Source organism: Daktulosphaira vitifoliae, unplaced genomic scaffold (genome assembly GCF_025091365.1).
Source record: "Daktulosphaira vitifoliae isolate Bord-2020 unplaced genomic scaffold, ASM2509136v1 Scaffold_1, whole genome shotgun sequence".
NCBI classification, from domain to species: Eukaryota; Metazoa; Arthropoda; class Insecta; order Hemiptera; family Phylloxeridae; genus Daktulosphaira; species Daktulosphaira vitifoliae.
Window position 1 is genome coordinate 68313339 of NW_026099572.1, and position 23702 is coordinate 68337040.

A 23702-nucleotide genomic window follows, 5' to 3' on the forward strand; every position below is an offset into this window, starting at 1 on the left:
TGTTCTAGTCGATGAATTTTTATCTTACATTATTTATATTATTTTCAGTATCCCTTTTGATTGTGGGTTAAATCTTTCTATTATATTCCAATTGATTGTTTCATTTATTTTGTTCTATTTGGTGACAGTGTATATTATTTATTATATTTTGAAGACTGTTCTTCAAAGTGGCCCCTATGTTTAGTATACGATTATCGTTTGTGATAATGGTGGAATACCATACGCTATACGTTATACGCTGCGCCGGTAACATTGCCGAACTGTTTCGCGACGTTACTATAAATAATTTTTTATTATAATAAAATAAAATCTAAAAATACAGTCCACTCTATTTTTATTATTTAAATAACGAGTTGCTCAAACAGTGATTTTAATCACTGTCAGATATCATCTATACTTGTCCCAACTATGCCGCGACTCCACTGTGCTACCGTTTTTTAGCTGTCGCCATTTTTTCTCAGCTCTCACCGGAGTTTTTCGAGTTTTTCATCGGGACATTTTTGTAATATGAGAAAATGTACTTCTGATTTTAATATATTATAAAAGTCGTCATTTTTAGCGTAATGGTAAACATAATAATAAACAAATACATATAATTGATCTCTTTATGTACGAGGTGTATTGCTGGAGGTGTATTATAAATGAAATAAAGTGTATGAAATTTTAACAAAGACATATGGTGAGTCTAACATGAGTAAAACAAAACTTTACGAGTGGTATAAGCGTTTCCAAGATGCCCGTAAAGACGTTAAAGATGACGAACGCCCTAGCAAATCACAACCGATGAAAATGTGGAAAAACTGAAAGAAATGATTATGAACGATCGCCGAATAACAATCAGTCGCTGATGATGTTAGCATATCGATTGGCTCATGTCATGAAATTTTTTCGAATGTTTTGGGTATGAAACGTGTAGGAGCAAAATTTTTGAACAAAAACAAAGGCAAATAGAAGTTGTTCAGGAGTCACAAAATGTAGTCAACGACGATGCAGGATTACTGAAATGTGTTTTAACAAATGACGAAAATGGATCGACAAGTGCAATCGAACGTGAAGGTTATGCTAACTGTGTTCTTCGATTTTAATGGCATAGTGCATCATGAATTCTTGCAATGAGTCAAACAGTCAATAAAGAGTATTACCCACAAGTTGAATGAAGCTATCCGAAAAAAACGCCCGGATTTATGGCAAAACAATTCATGGCTTTTGCATTACAATAATGCACCTGCTCACACTTCATTGCTTGTTCATAAATTTTTACCCAAAAACAATTCTGTAACGATGCTCCGCCTTCATATTCACAAGACATGACTCAGTGTGACTTTTTTCTATTTCCAAAAATTAAGAGAACCATAAAAGGCCATTGTTATACAAGCATAGCTGACATTAAAAGCGCATCGCTAAATCGAACAAGTGTCAATGCTTCTTAATTAATATCTAATGGATACTTTTTTTAAGGCGACAACATAATAATTATGTTGTCGCCAATTATTGTTGACGAATAAATATTTTTTTTATAGAACAAAAATTCACGTTATTCTCTGAACACACCTCGTATATCAAAATAGTTTAATTTGTATATCACAATTAGCATCACTATATGGTTTATTTATAGTAGGTCTCAAGTATGCTTAATATTTATACAAATATATTTTAATGTAGTTTGGCTAATATTTATGCACATAAATGTCGCACCATGATTTGCTATTTTTATCATTAGTTTTTTATATTTAAATTAGTAAATGACGATGGGACCTGTATTATAAGTAGAAAAAAATCTTAAAAACTTTCAACATAAAATTTTAAAACTAAAAAATTTGTATTTTACAATAAAAATTTAACTATTTTGACATACTAATCATACTAATTATGATATTATCATACTAATATGACCATTTGTGAATACTTTATTAATTATTAATAACGAATTTAAAAATAGATATTAACATAATATTTAATAAAATAATAAATAGATTACGAGTCTGACAAAGGAAAAAACGAGATAAGTGAAATGAGAAGAATAGTGACAATAATGGAGGATGTAATAGGAGAGTTGGACAGCTTTAATTATTTAGAATCAGTTGTGCAAAAGAACAATGGTATTGATAAAGGTGAAAGACACGGGATTAAGTGCAGGTAGTTGAAGTAGAGAGAAGCGTCAGATATGTTATGCGATATAAGAATTTCAATATGCCTGAAAGGTAAGTTCTTTAGGTAAAGGTAGTTCAGAGTGTTGGGCGATTGACAAGAAAGTAGAGCAGAGAATGAGTGTAACAGAGATGAGAATGCTTAGATGGATTAATGGATTTTACTAGAGAAGATAGGATAAAGAACGAAAATAATAGAAAGAGTATAGGTTTAGCATCTATTGTAGGATGAGAGAAAATAGATTTAGATGATTTGATTATATTCTTCTCGGAGAAGAAGGAATCTTCTCGGAATCGGTAGCTGTAAGAACAGTTATAAAAATAAATGTTGAAGAATGAAGAGGAAAAGCAAGGCTAAAAAAACCCAGCATAGAGCGATCACGGCATAGTTGGGTCATTTTTAGAAATTTAATGCAGTTTTAAGTAAAAAAAAATTTAAAAATGTCAAAAATTAGTGACTTTTACATTTGTAATTTTTTGGAGGATTTCCCCGATTTACAGGGTACGAGAGAAACGTTTTCAATTTTTGAAAGTAATGTCTTACTATATGTGATCATTTGTTATGTTCATCAAAATCGGTCCAGCGAGAGCTGAGATTGAGCGTTCACAGACACAAAAATATATAGTTAAAGAACACTATATATTGTTTTAATTAAAAATTACAGAATCTACAAATTAATAAAAATACCCCCTTAATTACCGATTTCCCCCTAACTACTCTTTTAGCATACCCCTTAATTACCAATTTCCCCCTAGCTACTCTTTTAGCATACCCCTTAATTACCAATTTCCCCCTAACTTCTCTTTATTACTCGCCCTTAATTACTATATTTCACATCCTGAATTACTAATTATTACCATTCAATTACTGCATCTCACAACCTTTATTACTAATTATTCCTATTTTCTCTCCCTTAATTACCAATTATTATTATTCTGCTCCCTAAATACATATTACTACTAATTTATTACACCCTTAATACTAAGTACTATTGGTTTATACTAATTATCATTATTCTGCAAAGAAATTATAATAAACAAAAATATACTTTTCTTTTTCAACTTTTCGCACAGTTTTTAAATCTCTAATTAGACTTTTTCTATCACTTCTAAGTTTTGATAGAATAACTTATTATTAAAAAATAAGTATTGACCTAAAAAAAATTGTTTTAAATTAATTCTAATTTTAATTGTTAATATGTTAAAAATATGAAAAATGAAATATTTAACCTATTTTTGTTAATCCTTTATGGTTGATTTTTGTGAAAGTTTATAATAAAAAACCCAGCACAGGGGGGTCGCGGCACAGTGGTGACGTGGCATAGTTGGATCAAGTATAATGATATCTGACAGTGATTAAAATCACTATCAAAAAAAAACGCTTCGATGCAAATCTTTAGATAGTGTTTAATTTTAAAAAATTGGTGGATTATTCCAAAAGCTTCATAAACTGCTAGTTCCTTATTAATATCCTGATTAAGATAAAGTATGTCGAATGAAAAAGGGATTATTAAAAAATAGTATTTCCCATAAAAAAATTATATTGATCAATACACTTTTCAATAAGTTATAGCATTATAAAGTTAAAAATGTAAAAAATAAAATCGAGAATTTTCACACAATAGCATTTGGTAGCCATTTTCGCTGTGAAGACAAAATAAAGTCCGAAATTTTTATTTTTACATAATAAAGTAGATTACATTAGCTTTAATTTAATATATATATAAAAGTACCAGACTTTCCGGAACACTTTCAAAATTTAAGTTGAAAAAGTTAATTTTTTGTAAAAAAGTTGTCATTTTAAATCCCCTCCTGTGGGCAGGTAAAAAGTCAGATTTATAAAAAAAATATATCAAATGATAGGTAATGACATCATGCATCAACAAAAAAAGGAATTATATTGATATGTTTATTTTTAAAAAAGTTATGGCAGTTTTTAATAAAAAAATTGAAAAAATTTCGAAAATTAGCGATTTTTAAATTTGTAATTTTTTTGGAGGGTTCCCTCATTTACGGGAAATGAGTGAAAATTTTTCAATTTTTGAGGGTATTGTCTTCGACTAGATACGATTTGTGATCTTTTGACTTATCATTGAAAGAAATCGGTTCGGTAAGAGCTGAGAAAAAGTGGTAACAGACACAAAAAAAAAAAATTTAAAAAAACACATCATAGTAAAATTAATACCTTCTCAGCTTCACATCGAAGCTAATAATATTTTGAAAACTTCTATGTAATTAATATTTTAAGTTTAAGATTAACTCCAAATAAGTAACTTATATATTTATGTAATAATATACAATGTTCAATTAAATCAAAATGTTAAAAATTATGAATTTTGAAATATGATTCGCTATCTGCACTATCAGTGCAATTCTACATGACTCATCGTGTACTCAAGATAATTATTTTTACTTAAAATTTTTTTAAATATAAATGAATACATCTAAAATATAATAATAAAAAAATTATGTTTAATATTATAATATTAATATACTAGTAAAAAGTTAGTAAATGGACGGATAGTTTACATTTACAGTCAGTTGTCAAACACTTAATTTTATAATATAAAGTGAAATTTAATACAAAAATATTGGTTGTTATTCAATTGAAATTCAATAAATTAAATATATACCATTTATTTATGTACACTTAATAAAAAATTCTATATCTGATATTCTTATATTATTGTTCATAAAAGTTACGTTCATGTGGTGGATACATTTGCATAACTAAATTTTTACTCTCTCTCCTTTTTTCATAAGAAATGCGGGCTTCCTAAATAAATATTAAATATTATATTTTATCAAAGAAATAATGAATAATGAATTTATTTCAATCAACCTTATATAAATACCAAGCACCATATGTATGAAGTAATGCTGATACAATTGCAGCATAAAATGACCAAGACAAATGGTTAAACATAGGATACATCAACCAATCACGTCTCCAACAATTAAATGGAAATATTAAAACACTCAAAAATATTAAGAATGCTACAAAATATAAAAATAACATTAGTAACTTAATGTAAATACTAATTTTAATTTTAATAATCACCTGAAATTGTAGTAGCCAAAAAACAAGCCCCAGAAAGAAAATATTCATATTTTAAAACAAGACGTAGAGGAAAACGAGTCAAAATTGCAGCTATCATTACCAATGTTCCAAGAGTTAGAATTAAAGCCAATGTCATGCATAATTCCAAAAATAATAGCCAACCTGTAATAAGAAAATTTACTTTACTTTTAACAATTAGTTATTGTTCTTCAATCTTGATTTTTTATAAATGGATAAAATATTTGTTTGCTCAAAAAATATACATCTTTAAAAATAATCAATTTTTTTAGTTGAAATTTATACCTGGTAAAAGCCATTCTCGGATTACATAATATTCTTCACTAAATACATTGTTACATCCATCGAACAATTTATCAAATTGATAACGAGGAAAACGAAAATGATCAAAACAATAAGTCCATAAACCCATGTGTTTAAAATTTATAAAAGCTTCATCATATGATTCTATCCAATATGGGCTAAAATTTTCACAATTTATTAAAAAAAAAAAATGAATTATTACTAAAAACATATACTTATCCATACCTCAGAAAGGCAATTACTAAGAAAAATCCTCCAATGTAAACAATAACGCCAGCATCACTAATTAATTCTAAAATATAATTTAACAAATTTATTAGATTTAGTAAATGTGAATAATTTTCACAGTTTTGTTTTATTACAATTAAAATATTCCTGTAGTTTTTCAAAACAGTCACTTTAAAAAATTAATATACTAAGTATTTTAAGATTTAGTCTCTTACTTGTCTCTTCTATTAAACACAGGAATAAACCTACAGATGTAATTAATGTTTTATTTTAGTTATGATTAATTAGATGATTAGATTCTTTAGTTTCAATTTTAATATTGTAACTTTAAAACAATAATTTTGTATTAACATTAGGCATATACATTATACTATTTTTTGAAGTTAATTTTCTTAGCAGAGATTTGTATAGATAAAAAAAAAAATTTAATTAGTATAAAAGATATCCATATTACACAAAAGAAATAGAAAATTTTAAAAAAATGTATGGAAGTTCATTAAAAATGTATAGAAAATATTTTAGATTTTTTAATTATGTATAAAAAATGTGATTAATAACCAGACATAGCAAACAAAATCTACATTTAATTTTTGTTTGTTTTTCTTTTATGTCAATTTATTAAAACACAATTCAATAATTTGTGTATAACAATAGTTATGTTTTAATTATATATATATATATAAATATGTAATAAAACAATATTTTAGATCATTATAAATAATTCTGATAGCTTACTTGATGCTTTAGGATAATCGAGTTTTTCTGAACTCATAGTTAAATAATTTTAATAGCAAATCGTAGGGATGACTTGAAAAAAAATTAAGCTATTTTAACAAATTTCGTTTGGGTTAACGCCTAACGTAAATGTTATTTTATCATTACTAATGTATATTTGATAACACCTGGGAACTGCTGCTACCACGAATTTCATTTTTGGTCTATCATGTTCAATGATAGTGATTGTATTCTTTTATTCCATATAAAAACCCTGCTGATTGGTATTGTTATCATTATTTTACAAAAAGATTACTAATGATATGGAAAAATTATTTTCATTGAGTTCATTTATTAGGAATAAGATTAAATCCATTTGCAGTTACTATTTCCTTAATATTTCCGAAGTACGTGGTCTTATTTTAGACCACTTTTAGCTTAAATTTGTGGTTGAATTTCTGAAATACTTTTTTTATCAGTTGTTCTTTATTAGTGTTACAGTTATTGGTTTCTGTATTTAAAAAAGATTAAGTAAGTAGCAATGACTATTTTTTTTATAAAAAAATAGATATTTTATTTAAAGTATACAAGTATCAAAAAAATATTATTTTAAATTTTTATTGATATAAATTTCTGATAGTAATGGGTGGTCACAATAAAATTGAGATACCAGACTATCGAATTTACAAAGTAGAAAATGTACCTGAGCTTATGAAGGTTAAAGCTATCTTAGCTACAGAAGATCTAAAAGATCCTTGGTTAAGGTAATTAAAAAAATTTTTATTTATTAAATTTACTAATTGAAATATTATTTATTTGATTTTATTTAGAAATGAAGTTTGGAGATATCCTCCTAACCGAGGAAGTGCATATGCACAGTACTTTAAATGTTGGTTTAGAGGTAAACGAGGACTTACAATTGCATTTGGGTTAGCTGCTACAGTTATTGGTATTGAAAAAACATATAATCATTTTTTTCCTGCTGAACATCATCATAAAAAACTTTATTATCCATCCTCAAGCATTCAATGAATATCAAAAATTGTGGAAACAAAACAATTGATTTATAATAAACAAATGTAGAAATTAAATAAAGCAACTTGTTACAGTTAATTAGTGTTTATTTGTACTGTAGATGAATAAATATTTTTTTCTCAAAATTATTCTAGCCACTATTTGTTAATTTATTAAATCTTAACATCATTATTCATAGATTTTATTGTATATTTAAAAATAATTATGTTATCAGATTTGATACTTAAAATTAGAAATATTTTGTTAAAACAATGACTTTTCTAAGTCAATGAATTTCTAAAACTTATAATTGATGGATAAAGGTGGCTGACCCCAAGTAGTTGGGATTAAGGCGAGAAAATAAAGAAAAATATAGTTTATTAAACTTTGTATATATTTAACTTATATCCAAGGTTTCCTTTTAGTATTCACTCTGAAAAATTGTCATAAAATGAAATGGTTCCAATGCAAATTTTTATATTTTAGGAAGTTCATTTAAATTTCAAGAGATTTTTTTTGCAATTAGCCTTTAGATTTGTTTATAATATAAACTAATAATAAATAATATAATATAAACTAAATGTTGCAGCTGCAACATAACAGTGTGTTGTACGCACGCGCGTCCAGTGTACTCGAACCGGTCTAACTTTTATCACCACACCTACTCACTACTACACAAGTAGTAGTGGACATCGTTACTACCGGCCGATCAGCGGTTACACACTACACACCACACACGCACATAATCACTTATGTAGTTCACTATAGTGAAGTATTGTAGAGTAGTAAAAATAAATATTACAATTGACGTATATTTTCTGTAGAAGGTTTTTTACCTAGCACATTTTTCATTGTGAATAGTTTTTTAGCTTCGATGCGAAGTTGAGAAGGTATTGGTTTAATAAGATGTGTGTTTTTTAAAATGACAACTTTTTCAAAAAAAATTAACTTTTTCAACTTAACTTTTGAAAATGTTCCGGAAGGTCTGACACTTTTATATAAATCTTAAATTAAAGCTAATGTAATATACTTTATCATAAAAAAAAAACCCAGCACAGGGGGATCGCGGCACAGTGGTGACGTGGCATAGTTAGATCAAGTATTATGATATCTGACAGTGATTAAAATCACTATAAAAAAAAAACGCCCCGATGCAACTCTTTAGATAGTGATACTTACTGACGAAAAGATTCCAAAACATCTAGAAAACCATATATAGTTTTAAGTTTTTCTTCATTTTGATATGAATATATTTCAATTGTCTGTGATTGTTCATAATCTGTCATTTTGATATTTGAAATAATTAACTGGACCTAAAGTTCAAACAATTAATTATTTTTAATAATTTTGATTTTAAAATTATTCTTACTTTTGATCGTTGGCATAAAGACTAGAAATAATGTTGTTATATTTTGATCAAGAAACAGATTTTATTATCTAAAATTATAATTTTTATTTATTAAAAGTTTCAATGAAAATATTGATCTCCTAGTAATTTAGTCGATTAATTGTTCTTTATATTCATTACAGTCAAAGAAAATTGCGCCACTACGTATTTGTATTTTAAATAAATTTAAGTTATAATTTTACAGAAAACGAAACTAATGACTTATTTTGTAACATCAGTTAATTTGTTTTATAGTTTATCTATAAAATGTATCAAAACAGGAAAAAATGTCTCATTATTTTTAACTCCGTTGTTACAAATCAATTTTTACTACTAAGGTAAATTTGAGAATTAAATAAGTTGTAAAAATGATATAATGTTATACAAATTAAACATTTTTATTCTAGAGATTCCATGACCTAGATAAAGCTTCTGGGATAAATGAATCTACACACACACATTTCCATGCAAATTATAATATAGAATATTAAACTAGATGAAATATATGATGAACATACATAACATTATCCTCAAAAATTAAAAAAATTTTCCTCGATACCCGTAACCTTTACTTGCCCACAGGAGGGGATTCAAAATAGCAACTTTTCAATTTAAGTTTTGAAAATGTTCCGAAAGTACTGCATTCTTTAAACATATTTCAAATTAAAATTTATGTTACGTACTATAAATTAAAAAAAAAAATTGCACCCACGACCTATTTTCTTTATACAAATGGATGCCGTATTTAAAATACCTGCTATTTTTGTTTTCAAATTTTATTTTTATTTTGTTTATTTTAAAATACTTTATGCGGGTTTGCTATAGTAACGAGTTCACCAATTTTTATCGAATTTACATGAATCTGACTTATATTAATTATAAATTTATACTTATTTTGATTATTTTGCCTCCTCAAAGTTAATAAAGCGGCTTTGAATTTTTGAACTATCGTAAATTGTCATTTTTAGCTAAAACAGTGTAATTTACAGTGGCTGTGTATAATATAATAGAGTTTTATACGCATAGGGTACGAAGTTCGAATCCCCTCCGACAATCTAATATTGTTTGCATTTCATCTTAATTTTTTTTTTAAGTACAAAAAAAATTTAAAGTTTGTTTGATTTTTATCTCATTTAAATTGAATAACTTCAATAAATGTCAAGAATCCCATCACTGTAGTCTTCCTTCTTAAGAAAAAAATTCTTAAATAATCCGTGCAAAATTTCAATACAAAATTGACATTTTTAACTTATTTTTTGATCTTTTAATTTTTTTTAAATTTTTAAATTTAATTTTTATGAACTTTATAATTTAAAAATGTTAAACATTTAATTACAATTGTAGTTCAACTTGCAAGTTAAGAATTTATATAATTAAATAGAAAATTTTATGAGATATAAAAAATTTATTTTTTAGATTGATACGTGATCAGGAACTTATAAAATTACTATTAACAGTAAATTTAAAAAGAAAACTCAAATTTCGTTAAAATCACTATTTTTTTTTGTATTTTTATTGTAATAAATCATTTAAATATAAGTCTTAGTAATCATTAGTCTTAGTCTTAGTAATTCTTGGTGTTTAAATAGATGCTACAATTGAAATATTAAGAATTATATTCCGTATAGTTATATTCAGGAATCGGAATTTAAAGCATTCGCTCATATTTTTAGATTAACATAATAAGTAGCAGAGTGCTATGTAAGTTTATGGCATGTGACAACGAAATCGTATATAAAATTTAAATATGCTTCTTTTTGCTTATTTTGATGCTTTTTTTACAAATTATGTTTTTATAGTTTTTATAGTTTTTTTTGCATATATTGCTTATTTTATACATTTAAATACAATTTATAACAATGACACAAAAAATTCTCAAAATTTTAAAGTTATTTTTCTCGACTTCAAAGAAACAAAAAAATTTAAATATGTTTAACTTATACTATGTCAATTAGATTGATATAATATTTATGAAAATCAGTGTATTCCCTTTATAATAAAATAAAATACAAAACCAAGAATTTTAACACAAAAATAACATATATTTGAATACGGTAGCTATTTTCACCATGAAAACAAAATAAAGTCCGAATTTTTTTTTTAATATTTAAGTATATTACATAAGCTTTAATTTAAGATATATTTAAAAGTGTCAGTAATTCCGGAAAATATTCAAAAATTAAGTTGAAAAAATTCAACTTTCTATATGCATTTTAAAGATTTAAATCCCCCCTGTATTAAGAGAAATAGTCTGATTAAAAAAAAAAGTATGTCGAATGAAGGAAGTATATAAATATTATTTCTTATAAAAAAATTGTATTGATCCATACATTTTTCAAAAAGTTATAACATTATAAAGTTAAAAATGTAAAATATGAAATCGAGAATTTTCACACAAAAATAGCATTCGTTAGCCATTTTCGCCGTGAAGACAAAATAAAGTCCGAAAATTTTTTTTTCCATAATAAAGTATATTACATTAGCTTTAATTTAAGATATATATAAAAGTGTCAGTATTTCGGAACACTTTCAAAAATTAAGTTGAAAAAGTTAATTTTTGTAAAAAAGTTGTCATTTTGAATCCCCCCCGTGGGCTGGTAAAGGGTTAAATTTATAAAAAAAAATATACCAAATGATAGGTAAACACATCAAGCATCTATAAAAAAAAAAAATTGATTAGGTCATTTTTTAAAAAGTTATAGCAGTGTTAAATAAAAAAAATTGAAAAAATTTCGAAAATTAGCGATTTTTAAATTTGTAATTTTTTTGGAGGTTTCCCCCATTTACAGAGAACGGGGGATTTTTTTCAATTTTTGAAGGTAATGTCTTCGACTAGATACCATTTGTGATCTTTTGACGTATCGTTGAAAGAAATCCGTTAGTTGAGAGCTGAGAAAAAGTGGTAACAGACACAAAAAAAAAACACATCATAGTAAAACCATTACCTTCTCAGCTTCGCATCGAAGCTACAATTAAAAGTGATAGAAAAAGTCTAATTGCAGATTTGAAAACAACGCGAAAAGTTAATTTAGAAAAGTATATTTTTGCTTCTGATGAAAGTTCCTTGTAGTCCAGTACATTTATTTATAGTAACAAACAGTTTTAATTGAAAAATATTGTATCAAGCCCTTTAATTTTTTAATACACGTAAAAGTAAAGCAAAATATAACCTCTTTATTATTTTTATAATTTCTCCGTATAAATTACAATATTAAATTATTGAATATCAATTTCATACTAAATTTAATAATTATAATTAGTATTTATTCATATATTATATTTTAAAATCAAAGAACTACTAATCAGGAAATAATCAAAGAAATAAGAGTTGATGTTGCTTTTGAAATAATCCACCCAATTTCTCTAAATGAAACACTATCTAAAGATTTGCATCGAAGCGTTTTTTTTGATAGTGATTTTAATTACTGTCAGATATCATAATACTTGATCCAACTATGCCACGTCACCACTGTGCCGCGACCCCCTTGTGCTGGGTTTTTTATGCGGTACCTAGAATAAATGACGACTTCTTCGAAACAACAAATTGTCAATAGATAATAGGTCAAAAATTGCTAAATTTTAACAGGCAGTAACAAAAAATTGTTCAATGAATAAATAAAGTTTTTATACTATTATACTATTTTTATACTATTAATACTATTTTATCAACTAACTAAAAATAAGGGTTTCCACAAAAGAAAATTAAAGTTAAAATTTGTTGAGCACCTGTACATTTATGTTACTGTAATTATTCTTTAAGTCATACAGCGATTTGAGTGTTAAAATATGATTAATTGAAATAATGAAGATCGTGTAAGGTTTGTTATAAATGTTTATTCTTGAGAAATACAATATTATATTCGAAGAAATTTCGTCATATTTGCTTTATTATTATTTATGATATATTTTTATTAAAATTATTATTTTTGCACATTTGTCATTATTTTCTGTCAGAATCAAAATTAAATTATGAATAATATAATTTAAAAAGCTTATTGTGGAGTTATAATTTATTAAAATCTATTATTAAATTATGATATCATCTAAAAGGATGTGTCATAAAGAATAAATTCTAAAATTAAATTAATATAAATTAACAAATGGCTATTAAAAAAAAACCAGTACAGTGGGGTGGTGGTAAAGTTGGATACAGTAAAGATGAATCCAATAAGGGTACGGACGCACAGGTGACGTGTAAACGCAATACCGCAGATATATATGTATGTCAGTATTAAATATGTAATTATGTGTATATATAATGCTAAGCCGCACAAGTTAAACTAGTTAATGAATAATCATTTTTTAGATTTATAGATGGACATTCTATTTTATTTTTCTATGGAAGTGAAAAATATTATATTTAATAAAAAAAAAGAATTTCCATAAATTGAGGCCAATAATTGTTCTATTTTAATATGATAAGTATTCGTGGGTTAGCGTAGTTTAGCGACCAGGTCATCACCTATGAGTGCGTTGCGGCCCAGAAAATCAGACCCGTAACGGGCGGCGTCCCGCAAGGTTCGGTTCTCAGGCCTTTGCTGTAGAACATCGTGGACGCACGCTGATGGTGGCGAAAGTCATGCCCAATCTGGGAGGGCCCAGGGAGATGCGGCGCAGACTCTTAGTCTGCGACGTACACTCGGTCCTTCTGTACGGGTCCCCGTTTTGGGCGGATACTTTTCAGTATTCGTACAAAAACCGAGTATATTTTACTAAAACTTTTCACAAAATATTTCATAAACGGAAGAATACTTTAAAATTTAATTTAAATATTTATAATAATAAATTACTACAATTATGTATACATTTACTTAAAATTTATTAACATTAAAATAATGTTACACATGTGTCAATATTATTTTAAGATCAAATTCATGCACAATAAGGGAATTATTAATAATTTTAGACCATTTTATTGAAAATAATTTCTTAGGTTAAATAATATAGTGATAAAAATCTATGATACAAAAAGAATTATTTAACTAAATATTTATATATTCTTCTTCTTCTTTTTTTTTGTCGCCTTAATCTCAACCACTTGGGGTCGGCCACCATTATTCTAAACTTCCACTTGGCACAATCTCCCACATCATCTACACTCACATCAGCTGTCCTCATATCACATTCAATAACATCTCTTATAAATAATTTTTTTAGTTTTTAAATTTAATATTTTTTAAATTTCTTTATATATATATATATACATACTTCCTACTCCTAGAAGGTTAAAAATTCAAATTCAGTTTTTCTATCCACTCTATTACTCAATTATATCCATTTCGTTTGGTAATAGAAATAATATACACAACACAAATAATGAGTAATTATATTCTGAACTATTATTATACAAACATTTTTTTTGTACGTTGAATAAGTCGTCTACAGTATTAACATAAACTAATAAAAACGATTTCAACGGTAAAGATAAAAATGTGTTTTTTTTTAAATTTTAATGACTAAATGTTTTAGTAACCGTTTTTTTGCTAAAAACAATTTTTATGATAAACATTTAATTCTACAAATTTAATTCTTTGACTTTTCCTGTGAATAGCATAGATTATAAAGTAAATGACAAAAGTTATCATCATAGTCGAATTTTCAAAACTTTAGATATTAAAACAATTTTTTCCTCGAAATAATAGAATAAATATAACTATTATTACAATTAAATTTTAATTATCAATACTTTCAATATTTTGTTCCATACCAATACTTAGATCTTATATAAACATAAATGATCTTACAACTGGCCGTTAAAAACAAGTATAGAGGAGAACAGCTCAAGTTGGCCATTTGGATAAGTTATTTTTTTGGATTTGAAAAAATTAAAATTATGTTTACCAACCAAACTTTTTATAAAAATATTTTAACAATCAATGACAGATATTCAAAAAATAATTTAGATGAACATATATGCCTATTTAAAATAGTTAATAAAACAGTGTAATAAATCTTACACCGTTAAATAACAATATAAAATTATAATGTATTAATTTGTTATGGTGGAAGTGTATAGTGTAGTGGTGGACGGGATAATTTTAATTTAAAAAAATCATCTAGCCTCCCACATAGCAATAAAATATTTAAATATAATAAGGTATTCATTGAATGAATGTAGAACATCGTGGACGCACACTGGTGGTGGCGAAAGGCGCCTCGTCCGAGGAGGCTGGAACTTGTGCGAAATGCGCGCTCAACACAGTCTCCGCCTGGATCCAGCAGCAGGGAAGTGGACTTGGCCTCGCCCTAGACAAGACCGAAGCGGTCATATTCACGGTCAGGTACAAGTTCACTTCTCCACAGCTCTCCGTGCTGGGGGTGGACATCCCGCTTAAAGACTCCATGACTTAAATGGGCCTGATCGTAGACAAGCGTCTAAAGTTCTGGCCGCACATTACCCGTCATGAATAGCCTGGCGGGACTCATGCCCAATCTGGGAGGGCCGAGGGAGATGCGGCGCAGACTCTTAGTCTGCGACGTACACTCGGTCCTCCTGTACGGGTCCCCGTGTTTTGGGCGGATACTTTTCAGTATTCGTCCAAAAACCGAGGAGCCTTGCTCAGGGTGCAGAGGCGGGCGGGGATACGAGAATCGTGGAGGCTCGTCCAGGCGTTCGCCGAATCCTACTTGATAAAGATGGTGCCTAACGGCAGTTACAGGGCGGTCCACATTAAAGCCGGTCTATTAAAATTTAATCTTGTATATTTATGTCTAAATTAATTATGTAATTTTTGTATGAATTTAATAAATTTTGTATGTTCTACAAGCTGTAATTTTTGAAATTTTTGTTCTTAGTTATAAATATGAATACTTCACACGGTCTGTAAAAATGATTTTTATTGGTATACTTTTTATTAAAATTTTTCTTGGGTGAATGCCTTTCACCCACTCTCCTCTATTTTAAGAACACATACTATTAACAATTTAATATCATACCCATGATTTTTTAAAAAATTTTATATTTCCGTGAATGCGTTATAAATTTACATTTAAATATATACGACACGACAATATCTTCATATGGAATATAGATAATAACGGAAACATATCTTTTAAAAATAAATATACGTTTTATTTATACCCCTCAACTTTAAGTAGCTGAAATAAGTCAAAAATAAAAGACCCGCGTTTTTTCAATTGAATAAATTTGATGATATAAAAAAAGTTGAGGTGCCATTTAAAAATCAAAAGTTGATACGAATTTAAGGTATAAGAGTTGGTAGCAGAACATTTAATTTTTCGTGTAAAGTAACTCAACAAAGAACGATTATTATCAAAAAAATAAAATATACTAATGTTTAGCTCTAAATTTTTCAAAGATGTTTCATGAGGCGAAGATAAGGAATCTTGAAAATAAATATATCTATATATATATATGTGTGTGTGTGTGTGTGTGTGTGTGTGTGTATTTTTATTTATTAATTAAACTCTGAAAGTACATTCAAAAGAGTTATATAATAACAAAATGACTAACAATGAAAAGAAAAATATAAATTACATAATATATTTATTAGATAATTACAGATAAGAGAAAAGTTGTATGTAACCCGCATCCGATTTTTCTTCAGGTAAAAAAATGTGTGTATTCTGTACTCCAGTTTTTTTATGGATAAAGTAGGTATACGAAATCTACGTATGTATAATTTTTTTCTATTAGTTTTGTAAATAGCGCAGAATGTTATTATCCGATCTATAGAAAAACTGTAACGCACATTTTTTATCTTACAGAAAAATCGCGGAGCAGTTGACAAAAAAAAAAGTAAATTGATCAAAGCTTACAATCGCCGGATAGTTATTATTTTAGATACAATACATATAAATTATTAAAATTACATTTTTCAATATTTAAGATTAATAGTATGAAAAATATTAGAATAAATCATCAATTTCTGAATATTTTAATTATAGTGTTTTTAATTTTTTATTATTCTAGTTTATATTCTTTTAACATAAACAATTGTAGATTAGTTATTATAACCAACAATTGATCAAGTGTTTGTTCAGCATTAGGAGGATACATCAATGCATTATTCATATGTTCTGGATTTCCGACAACTTTGTACACATCCCATTTATAATTAGTTCTCAGAATATTTACCGGTGTATTAGTATCAGTAGAATAATCATTGAACCATTTCTTAACTAGTCCATCCATAATAAAAAAAAATTTTATACATATTTCTAATTTCGTAATATCTTCTCGAAATATTTCAAATATTGAATTTAAATCATCTAAAGGTGTATAATAATTGATCATGAATTGATTAACCTGACATAAAACCATTCTTATAAGGCTTGCTATCGATTCAGATCCTTTTGGATCTGGATTTTTAATAGTAATCAAAATCCCAACATAAGACATTAAAAATAAATACTTTATAGATCTAGATTTTACCAAAGTATCATACATTTCTGAGTTTAAAACTTCTAACTTCGGTATAATAAGCTCGTTATTAACCAGAATTTTATCATTTTGGCAATATTCATAGTAATTATCTGTTACATCGAATTCTTGTGACCAATTACAATACACTATAACTGTAAAAACTACGCACCATAAAATTCTCATTTTAAATTTTATTCTTGTACTAATTTGAACAATTTTAAACTTATTATAATAATGAAATGTATTTAAATGTAACCTATTTTATAGTTTCATTAAATATTTTTAATAATTTGCAAAAAGATTTACTTATAAATCACTTGATCGATAAATAAAAATTAATGTGTTTTTTAATTTTGATAAATCTTTTATGCAAACAATAATAAACAATTCGGTAAATGTCAAGTAAAATTATGAATTATTACACTTATATTTAAACATATTAAAAAAAAATTATTTAAAAATATTTATTATAATATTTAAGATTCTCATTTTTTAAAGAAATCATTTACATAATTTGAAATAATTATTGCATGCTAATGAATATTGTAAATTAAATTATACCTTTTATCCATATTTCAGCGTAAGCCATGAAAAAATGAAAATGTTTCTCTCAGAATATCATTTCTTTTAAAATCTCTTTAGATACGATAACAATCAAGTTCAAAAATGTACAAAAATTAAATAGTTCGAAAAAGATTGAAAACTGTGTAAATATGTCACGTTATGAACAAATTTAAAAAATTGAAACTATTATGACTAATTTGTTACCAACATAATTGAATAAAACTAACTAACTAAGAAAATGTTTGGTCGTTAAGGGGTAATATCCACCAAATTTTTTTTTTTCATTTTTTTTTATTGCCTTAAATCATGCTAAAACTATCCTAGAATCAAAATCTTCAACGCCCAAGTACTGATCAAAACCCAAAATTCGTTTAAATCATTTTTTACCGAACAACTTTTATGCTCCAAAATCACATTTTTCGCTTATTTTAGCGATGCTCGTTTTTTTTTTTTAATTTCGCGGTTTTGTAAATTAGTAGAAGTTACCTATGATCGATATCGTGTTTTGAATTTGAAGTATAGTATTTCGATCGTTACAGCGTCTGTACAGCACGTGTTTACTCACAATTTCCCTTTGTTCAGTCGATCAGCCGTTCTCGTTGTGTACGTTCTTAGTTTGAGTTTTGCTATACTTTTTAACTGTGAGTTATATTCAAAAGTACTTAATTATGAGTGACAAGATGTACAGTGGCCACAAAGGCAGTAAAACAAGAAGTACCAGAACAACCCGGAGTAAAATTAGTAACCGACACCCGTCTAACCGCCATGCGTTCGAAGGCTATTCGGAGTGGTTAGTACCTCGGCGAAAAAATTAAAAACTTCAGATTTAAACCGTGATCGCGATGTTGATAGGGATTTCGGCTACTGTTTTATACATTTTTTCGCTGTATTTACTGATCTTTCTGAATTATTAGTATGTCAAAAATGTAATAGTGATGTGCGGTTTTCGCCGTCGAGCAAGTGTTGACTAGGCTTCAAGATTGTTGTGTCTTGTTCGAACTGCGGTGCGGACGCCAATATTTTTAACTGTCCTGTAATACATGATCGTGCTTATGAGATCAATTGCCGTATTATTTTTGCTATGCGCATAGGCATGAATGGTATAAAAAAGTTCTGTGCGATGATGGATCTCGCAAAACATATGTTTTTCAAACAACTTACAGTGTGATCATTTCCAATATTGGCACTGCTACTTCATCTGTTAAAATTATTTCTATGAAAAAATCAGCTATTGAAAAGAAAGAACGTTCTATTGAACGAGGTGAAGAAGGCGGTCTTACGGTGTCAGGCGATGGATCTTGGCGTAAGAGGGGTTTTCGTCTTTGTTTGGATTAGTTACTTTGATTGGTTGGCACACTGGTAAAGTATTAGATGTGTGTGTGTGTGTAAAATCAAAGTATTGTAAAGTGTGTGAATATTGGCAAAAAAAAGAAGGTACTGTTGAGTACGAGGAGGTATACCCTTCGCACAAGAGAGTGTTCTTGGTGTTCTACGCAGCGCACTAAAGCGCTTGGTACTCTTGCAACATACGAGCACAAGAGTCCAATGCATGAGGATGTTTTCAAGGCGATTCAACCCATTTATAAAGAACTCAGCTCCGACAACCTTCAGTCACGCTGCTTGGGTGCGTATTATCAAAATAGTAACGAGTATTTCAATGCTGTAGTGTGGCCAATTGCTCCAAAAACAATGTATAGCGATAAGACTATAGTTGATATTGCGACTGATGTAGCCGTTATTACCTTCAACGAAGGCTTATCGGATATGTTTACCGTTTACAAAAAACAGTTTCTTAGTTAGTTTTATTCAATTATGTTGGTAACAAATTAGTCATAATAGTTTCAATTTTTTTAATTTGTTCATAATGTGACATATTTACACAGTTTTCAATCTTTTTCATACTTTTTTTTTTAAATTGGTCCATTCCCTATATACGGGGGAGGGTTTAAATCTATAAAATTCATATAGGAAGTAGAATTTTTTCAACTTAACTTTGAAAGTCTGACACTTTTATATATATCTTAAATTAAAGCTTATGTAATATACTTTATTATGGAAAAAATAATTTCGGACTTTATTTTGTTTTTTCGGTTTTATACTTTACATTTTTAACTTAACAATGCTATAACTTATTGAAACGCGGAGTCCCTTTTTTCTCTAAGCTACAGTTGATACTACAAGTATGCGGGTTAAGAGTAAATCTATATGTGGGGATACGCAACCGCACACGAAAGGTTATACTATGAAAAATGTATAGTTTATTAGAAATTACGAATTAATAAGTAATTATGAGATAGAAATTATTAAGTGATGTAGGAAAGGGTTAGTATACAGGGATATGTGTTCTGTGATTTGCTAGCTCCCCTATGAAGATATGTGATTTTTCCGCATAAATGAGCGTGAAATCCTTGATAAAGTCACAATGTCATCAAGAACTATTAGCTCTAAGAAAACTACTCTAAGAAGTTGGTGAATTATACTAAAAGCAAAATGAATTCTTATTTCCTTTATTATTCCTGATTAGTAGTTCTACGCTTAAAATTATACTGTCTGAATAAATATTTATTATAGCAATTCTATTAGTATGAGATTGATATTTAACAATTTAATATTGTAATTTTTTCAGAGATTTTATAAAAATGTAAAAAGTAGTTATTTCTTTTATGGCAATCGTATATAAAAAAATTGAAGGACATAACACAAAACCTATTAGATAATAATTTGTTGTTAATTATGAATAAATGGTGTGCAAACAATTTTCATCAGAGTCAAAAATATACATTTATTATTCAAATTTTGATGCTAATTTAAAATCAGCAATTAGATTCTTTCTATCACCAATAAATTTTTATATTATTACTAATTAGTTAAAAACTATGGCATATAACTAAAAGAAAGATAGTTCTGAATATATTAATTGTATCATTTATTAACACTAAGAATACATAGGAATGATTAATATTTATTTTGAAATGATTTATTACGATAAAAAAATAATTAAAAACAAAATAATATTGTTTTTAAATTATCGCAGATTTTTATATTTTATATGTTAAAAATAATCAATGTAAAATATTATTTTTAACTATTTTTTTGGTCTTTTAAAGTTGATTATTTGAAAATACATAATAAAGAAAAAGTTGAATTTGTTACCATAACTTTTAAATCAATTTCAGGTTTAATATTTACATTATTAAATAGAAATTTTTATGAGAATTAAAAAAAAAGTATTAATATGCAGTTAGGAAATCGTATGAATAAGAATACCTAAGAGTATCCGCCCAAACCGCGGACCTGTACAGGCCACGTTCTCGGCAGCGCGTTCCTCGGCGATAAAGTCGGCGGGTGGCAGTGATGACCGATCCCCAACCGCTTCTGCACCCTGAGCAAGGCTCCTCGGTTTTTGGACGAATACTGAAAAGTATCCGCCCAAAACACGGGGACCCGTACAGGAGGACCGAGTGTACTTCACAGACTAAGAGTCTGCGCCGCATCTCCCTCGGCCCTCCCAGGTTGGGCATAAGTCCCGCCAGGCTATTCATGACTTTCTGGGCCGCCCGGGTAATGTGCGGCCGGAACTTTAGACGCTTGTCTACGATCAGGCCCATTTAAGTCATGGAGTCTTTAAGCGGGATGTCCACCCCCAACACGGAGAGCTGTGGAGAATTGAACTTGTACCTGACCGTGAATAGGACAGGTATTTTTTTTACGATTCGCAATCATATCACGGCGTTCTGTACGTGCCGAGGAAGCGCCAAAAATCCGAAAATCCGAGATCCCACCAAAACTTTGGCCGCTACGATCGTTTGAAATTCATCAAATTTTAACGAAAAATAACGATTTTTCTGTATGTCAATAACACATGTACGCGTCTTATTATAGAATAGAACAAGGAAAAAAACGCTTTGGAAATTACTTAGCGTGCTCGGATTTTCAAAAAATTCTTTTTCAACATAAGTACCCGGTCACCAGAATCAAGGAAAATTATTGGCGAAGGTCGGAAATTTTTTTTTTTTTTCAAGTCCACGCGCATGGTTTTAATATGCGCAGTGATTCATTTCTGCTCATACGTTTATTATTAACCTTAATTATATTGTGTAATATGTATTTTTATTAGGACACTATTTTGCATTTGCACATAGTACTATATTTTAAAGAGGAATATTATATGTTATACATAAATTTCAAGAGGATTATAATTATATAAGTTTGTACTTTCATTATCAGAACAGTACATTGTTAATAATCTTTTTTTTCTCATTATGATGTATATGTCTTATCGTTTAAATTGGGGATTCATCTATGATAATTATGCTGTCCAACGTTAAACCGCAGTTACCAATATTTTTATCAAAATTAAATTTTTTACATAATCCTACGTATAGTAAGTAACCTGCTGAATTTTTTTAATTATTCTATAATATAAACACAACTATTATAATTAGAATATTAATAATTTTTGTGTATATCAGGGGTGTAATTAAGGAAGATATGCCCCCCTTGAATCAGCGCTATCAATATTTTTTTAGGCAACTTCTAATAAATAAGGACCTAATATCCTTTTTTTTCATCATTACTAAAATTTTTAGCAAAAAATTCTATAACATGTTTAACAAAGTAAAAAATATTATATCCCCTCCTAAAATAATTTTTGAATAGGCCTAAAGGGAATACCTCATTAACAAACGTCAACCTTATACCCAATACATTTTACTATATTCTCTTTTTGAATTTTCCTGATTTTAATAACATTTTTAATATATTTTTGTTACACTGATTATGATGTAATATTTTTTTTGCAAAACACTTATCGTGCCCGTACCCCTACCGGTAATCAGTGGTAGCTTAGTTATTTTTTATTAATTTCAATAAAAAAAACTTTTTTATCATTTTGATTTAAATTTTTGTAAAAACTATATTTATTAACTCTGAAAAAAAAAATTTAGTCATATATGAGATAAATTAACAAAATTTTAAGTTAAAATATCAAATGTTGAAGTATGTGAAGCAGATATTGTCATTTAAAGGAGGTAAGTATCATTTTTAAATTATTAAAAATATATGAATTATTTCTAATTGATTTATCAAGAATTAGATTGTAAATTAAATAGTTAAATAAAATATACTTTTTTAAATCTTGAGTTTCCCAATGATTAATAAAAAAATTATAATATTATAATTAGACTTAAAAAAAAAATTTAACTTGTTAAAAATATTGACAATAAAAACCTTTTTAAATTAACATAACAATATTCATACTTCAAATAGCTGTAAATATCAATCGGATTATCATGTGACCCTGAAACTTTACTTTATATTTTGTGTAAGCAACACGCTAAAATTAAGTTTTCATAATTATTTAAATATTTTAAGTGCAAAATGGTACTTATGAGTGTCTAAAATTCGCTATCAAACCACTGTGCTATCCTTCCATTACATGTGATTCTTTTTAACTCTAGCCACACAATTTCTTTTAAAATAATAATTTTTTTGGTTTTTGTTAGTTACAAATGTATCAGTCATAAAATATCTTTTATTTTTATCCTTTATGCTTTAAAGGGGTGATAACTTAATTTTTTTTAATAACAACATAAATATACATAGCTATAAATAACTTATATAAAAAAAAACGACTGGTCAATAACAACTTTTGGACCAGTATTTCAAAAGTTATTAACACTTCTATATTTAGAAAGGAGGAGTAAAGCCAACAAATATCAAATAATAAAATTAGTAGCACCTACTCTTCAGCTCCAGTCATTATTTCTGAAATATTGGTCTACAAATTTTCAATCAATCATTTTCTTAATTACATACATAATTTTTTTGATATATAAGCTAGTTAACTAGCTCATAGTTAATTATGTATATGGCTATATA

At 27.5% G+C, this 23702-nt stretch overlaps 2 protein-coding genes across 5 annotated transcripts; one reads left to right on the forward strand and one right to left on the reverse strand.

Annotated features, from left to right (window-relative positions):
- Positions 1-4407: 4407 nt before the first annotated feature.
- Positions 4408-8701, reverse strand: LOC126893922 (uncharacterized). 4 transcript variants are annotated; one of them, XM_050664473.1, is made up of 7 exons: positions 8665-8701; positions 5973-6002; positions 5755-5821; positions 5512-5687; positions 5209-5370; positions 4990-5144; positions 4408-4923 (listed from the first exon to the last, which is right to left on the reverse strand). In XM_050664473.1, exons 1-7 carry the CDS (start codon positions 8684-8686, stop codon positions 4831-4833), a joined length of 705 nt encoding a protein of 234 aa, XP_050520430.1. In that variant the 5' UTR covers positions 8687-8701; the 3' UTR covers positions 4408-4830. The 4 variants fall into 4 exon arrangements, with proteins under 4 accessions (XP_050520430.1, XP_050520431.1, XP_050520429.1 ...); XM_050664474.1 differs by lacking the exon at positions 8665-8701 and adding an exon at positions 8322-8352; XM_050664472.1 differs by lacking the exon at positions 8665-8701 and adding an exon at positions 6493-6646.
- LOC126893923 (NADH dehydrogenase [ubiquinone] 1 beta subcomplex subunit 3) lies at positions 6793-7634 on the forward strand. The gene is made up of 3 exons (XM_050664476.1): positions 6793-7002; positions 7112-7235; positions 7302-7634. The coding sequence occupies exons 2-3, from the start codon at positions 7114-7116 to the stop codon at positions 7501-7503; spliced, it is 324 nt and encodes a 107-aa protein (XP_050520433.1). The 5' UTR covers positions 6793-7002; positions 7112-7113; the 3' UTR covers positions 7504-7634.
- Positions 8702-23702: the final 15001 nt, after the last annotated feature.

Excerpts from the sequence above, each read along its gene's own strand:
- LOC126893922 (XM_050664472.1), bottom strand. The coding sequence starts at position 6,529 with ATGAGTTCAGAAAAACTCGATTATCCTAAAGCATCAA. Across the intron at positions 5,822-5,972 it reads GTGTTTAATAGAAGAGACAA|AATTAATTAGTGATGCTGGC; the intron begins GTAAGAGACTAA and ends ATTATATTTTAG. Across the intron at positions 4,924-4,989 it reads GTGCTTGGTATTTATATAAG|GAAGCCCGCATTTCTTATGA; the intron begins GTTGATTGAAAT and ends ATATTTATTTAG.
- LOC126893923 (XM_050664476.1), top strand. The coding sequence starts at position 7,114 with ATGGGTGGTCACAATAAAATTGAGATACCAGACTATCGAATTTACAAA. Across the intron at positions 7,236-7,301 it reads CTAAAAGATCCTTGGTTAAG|AAATGAAGTTTGGAGATATC; the intron begins GTAATTAAAAAA and ends GATTTTATTTAG.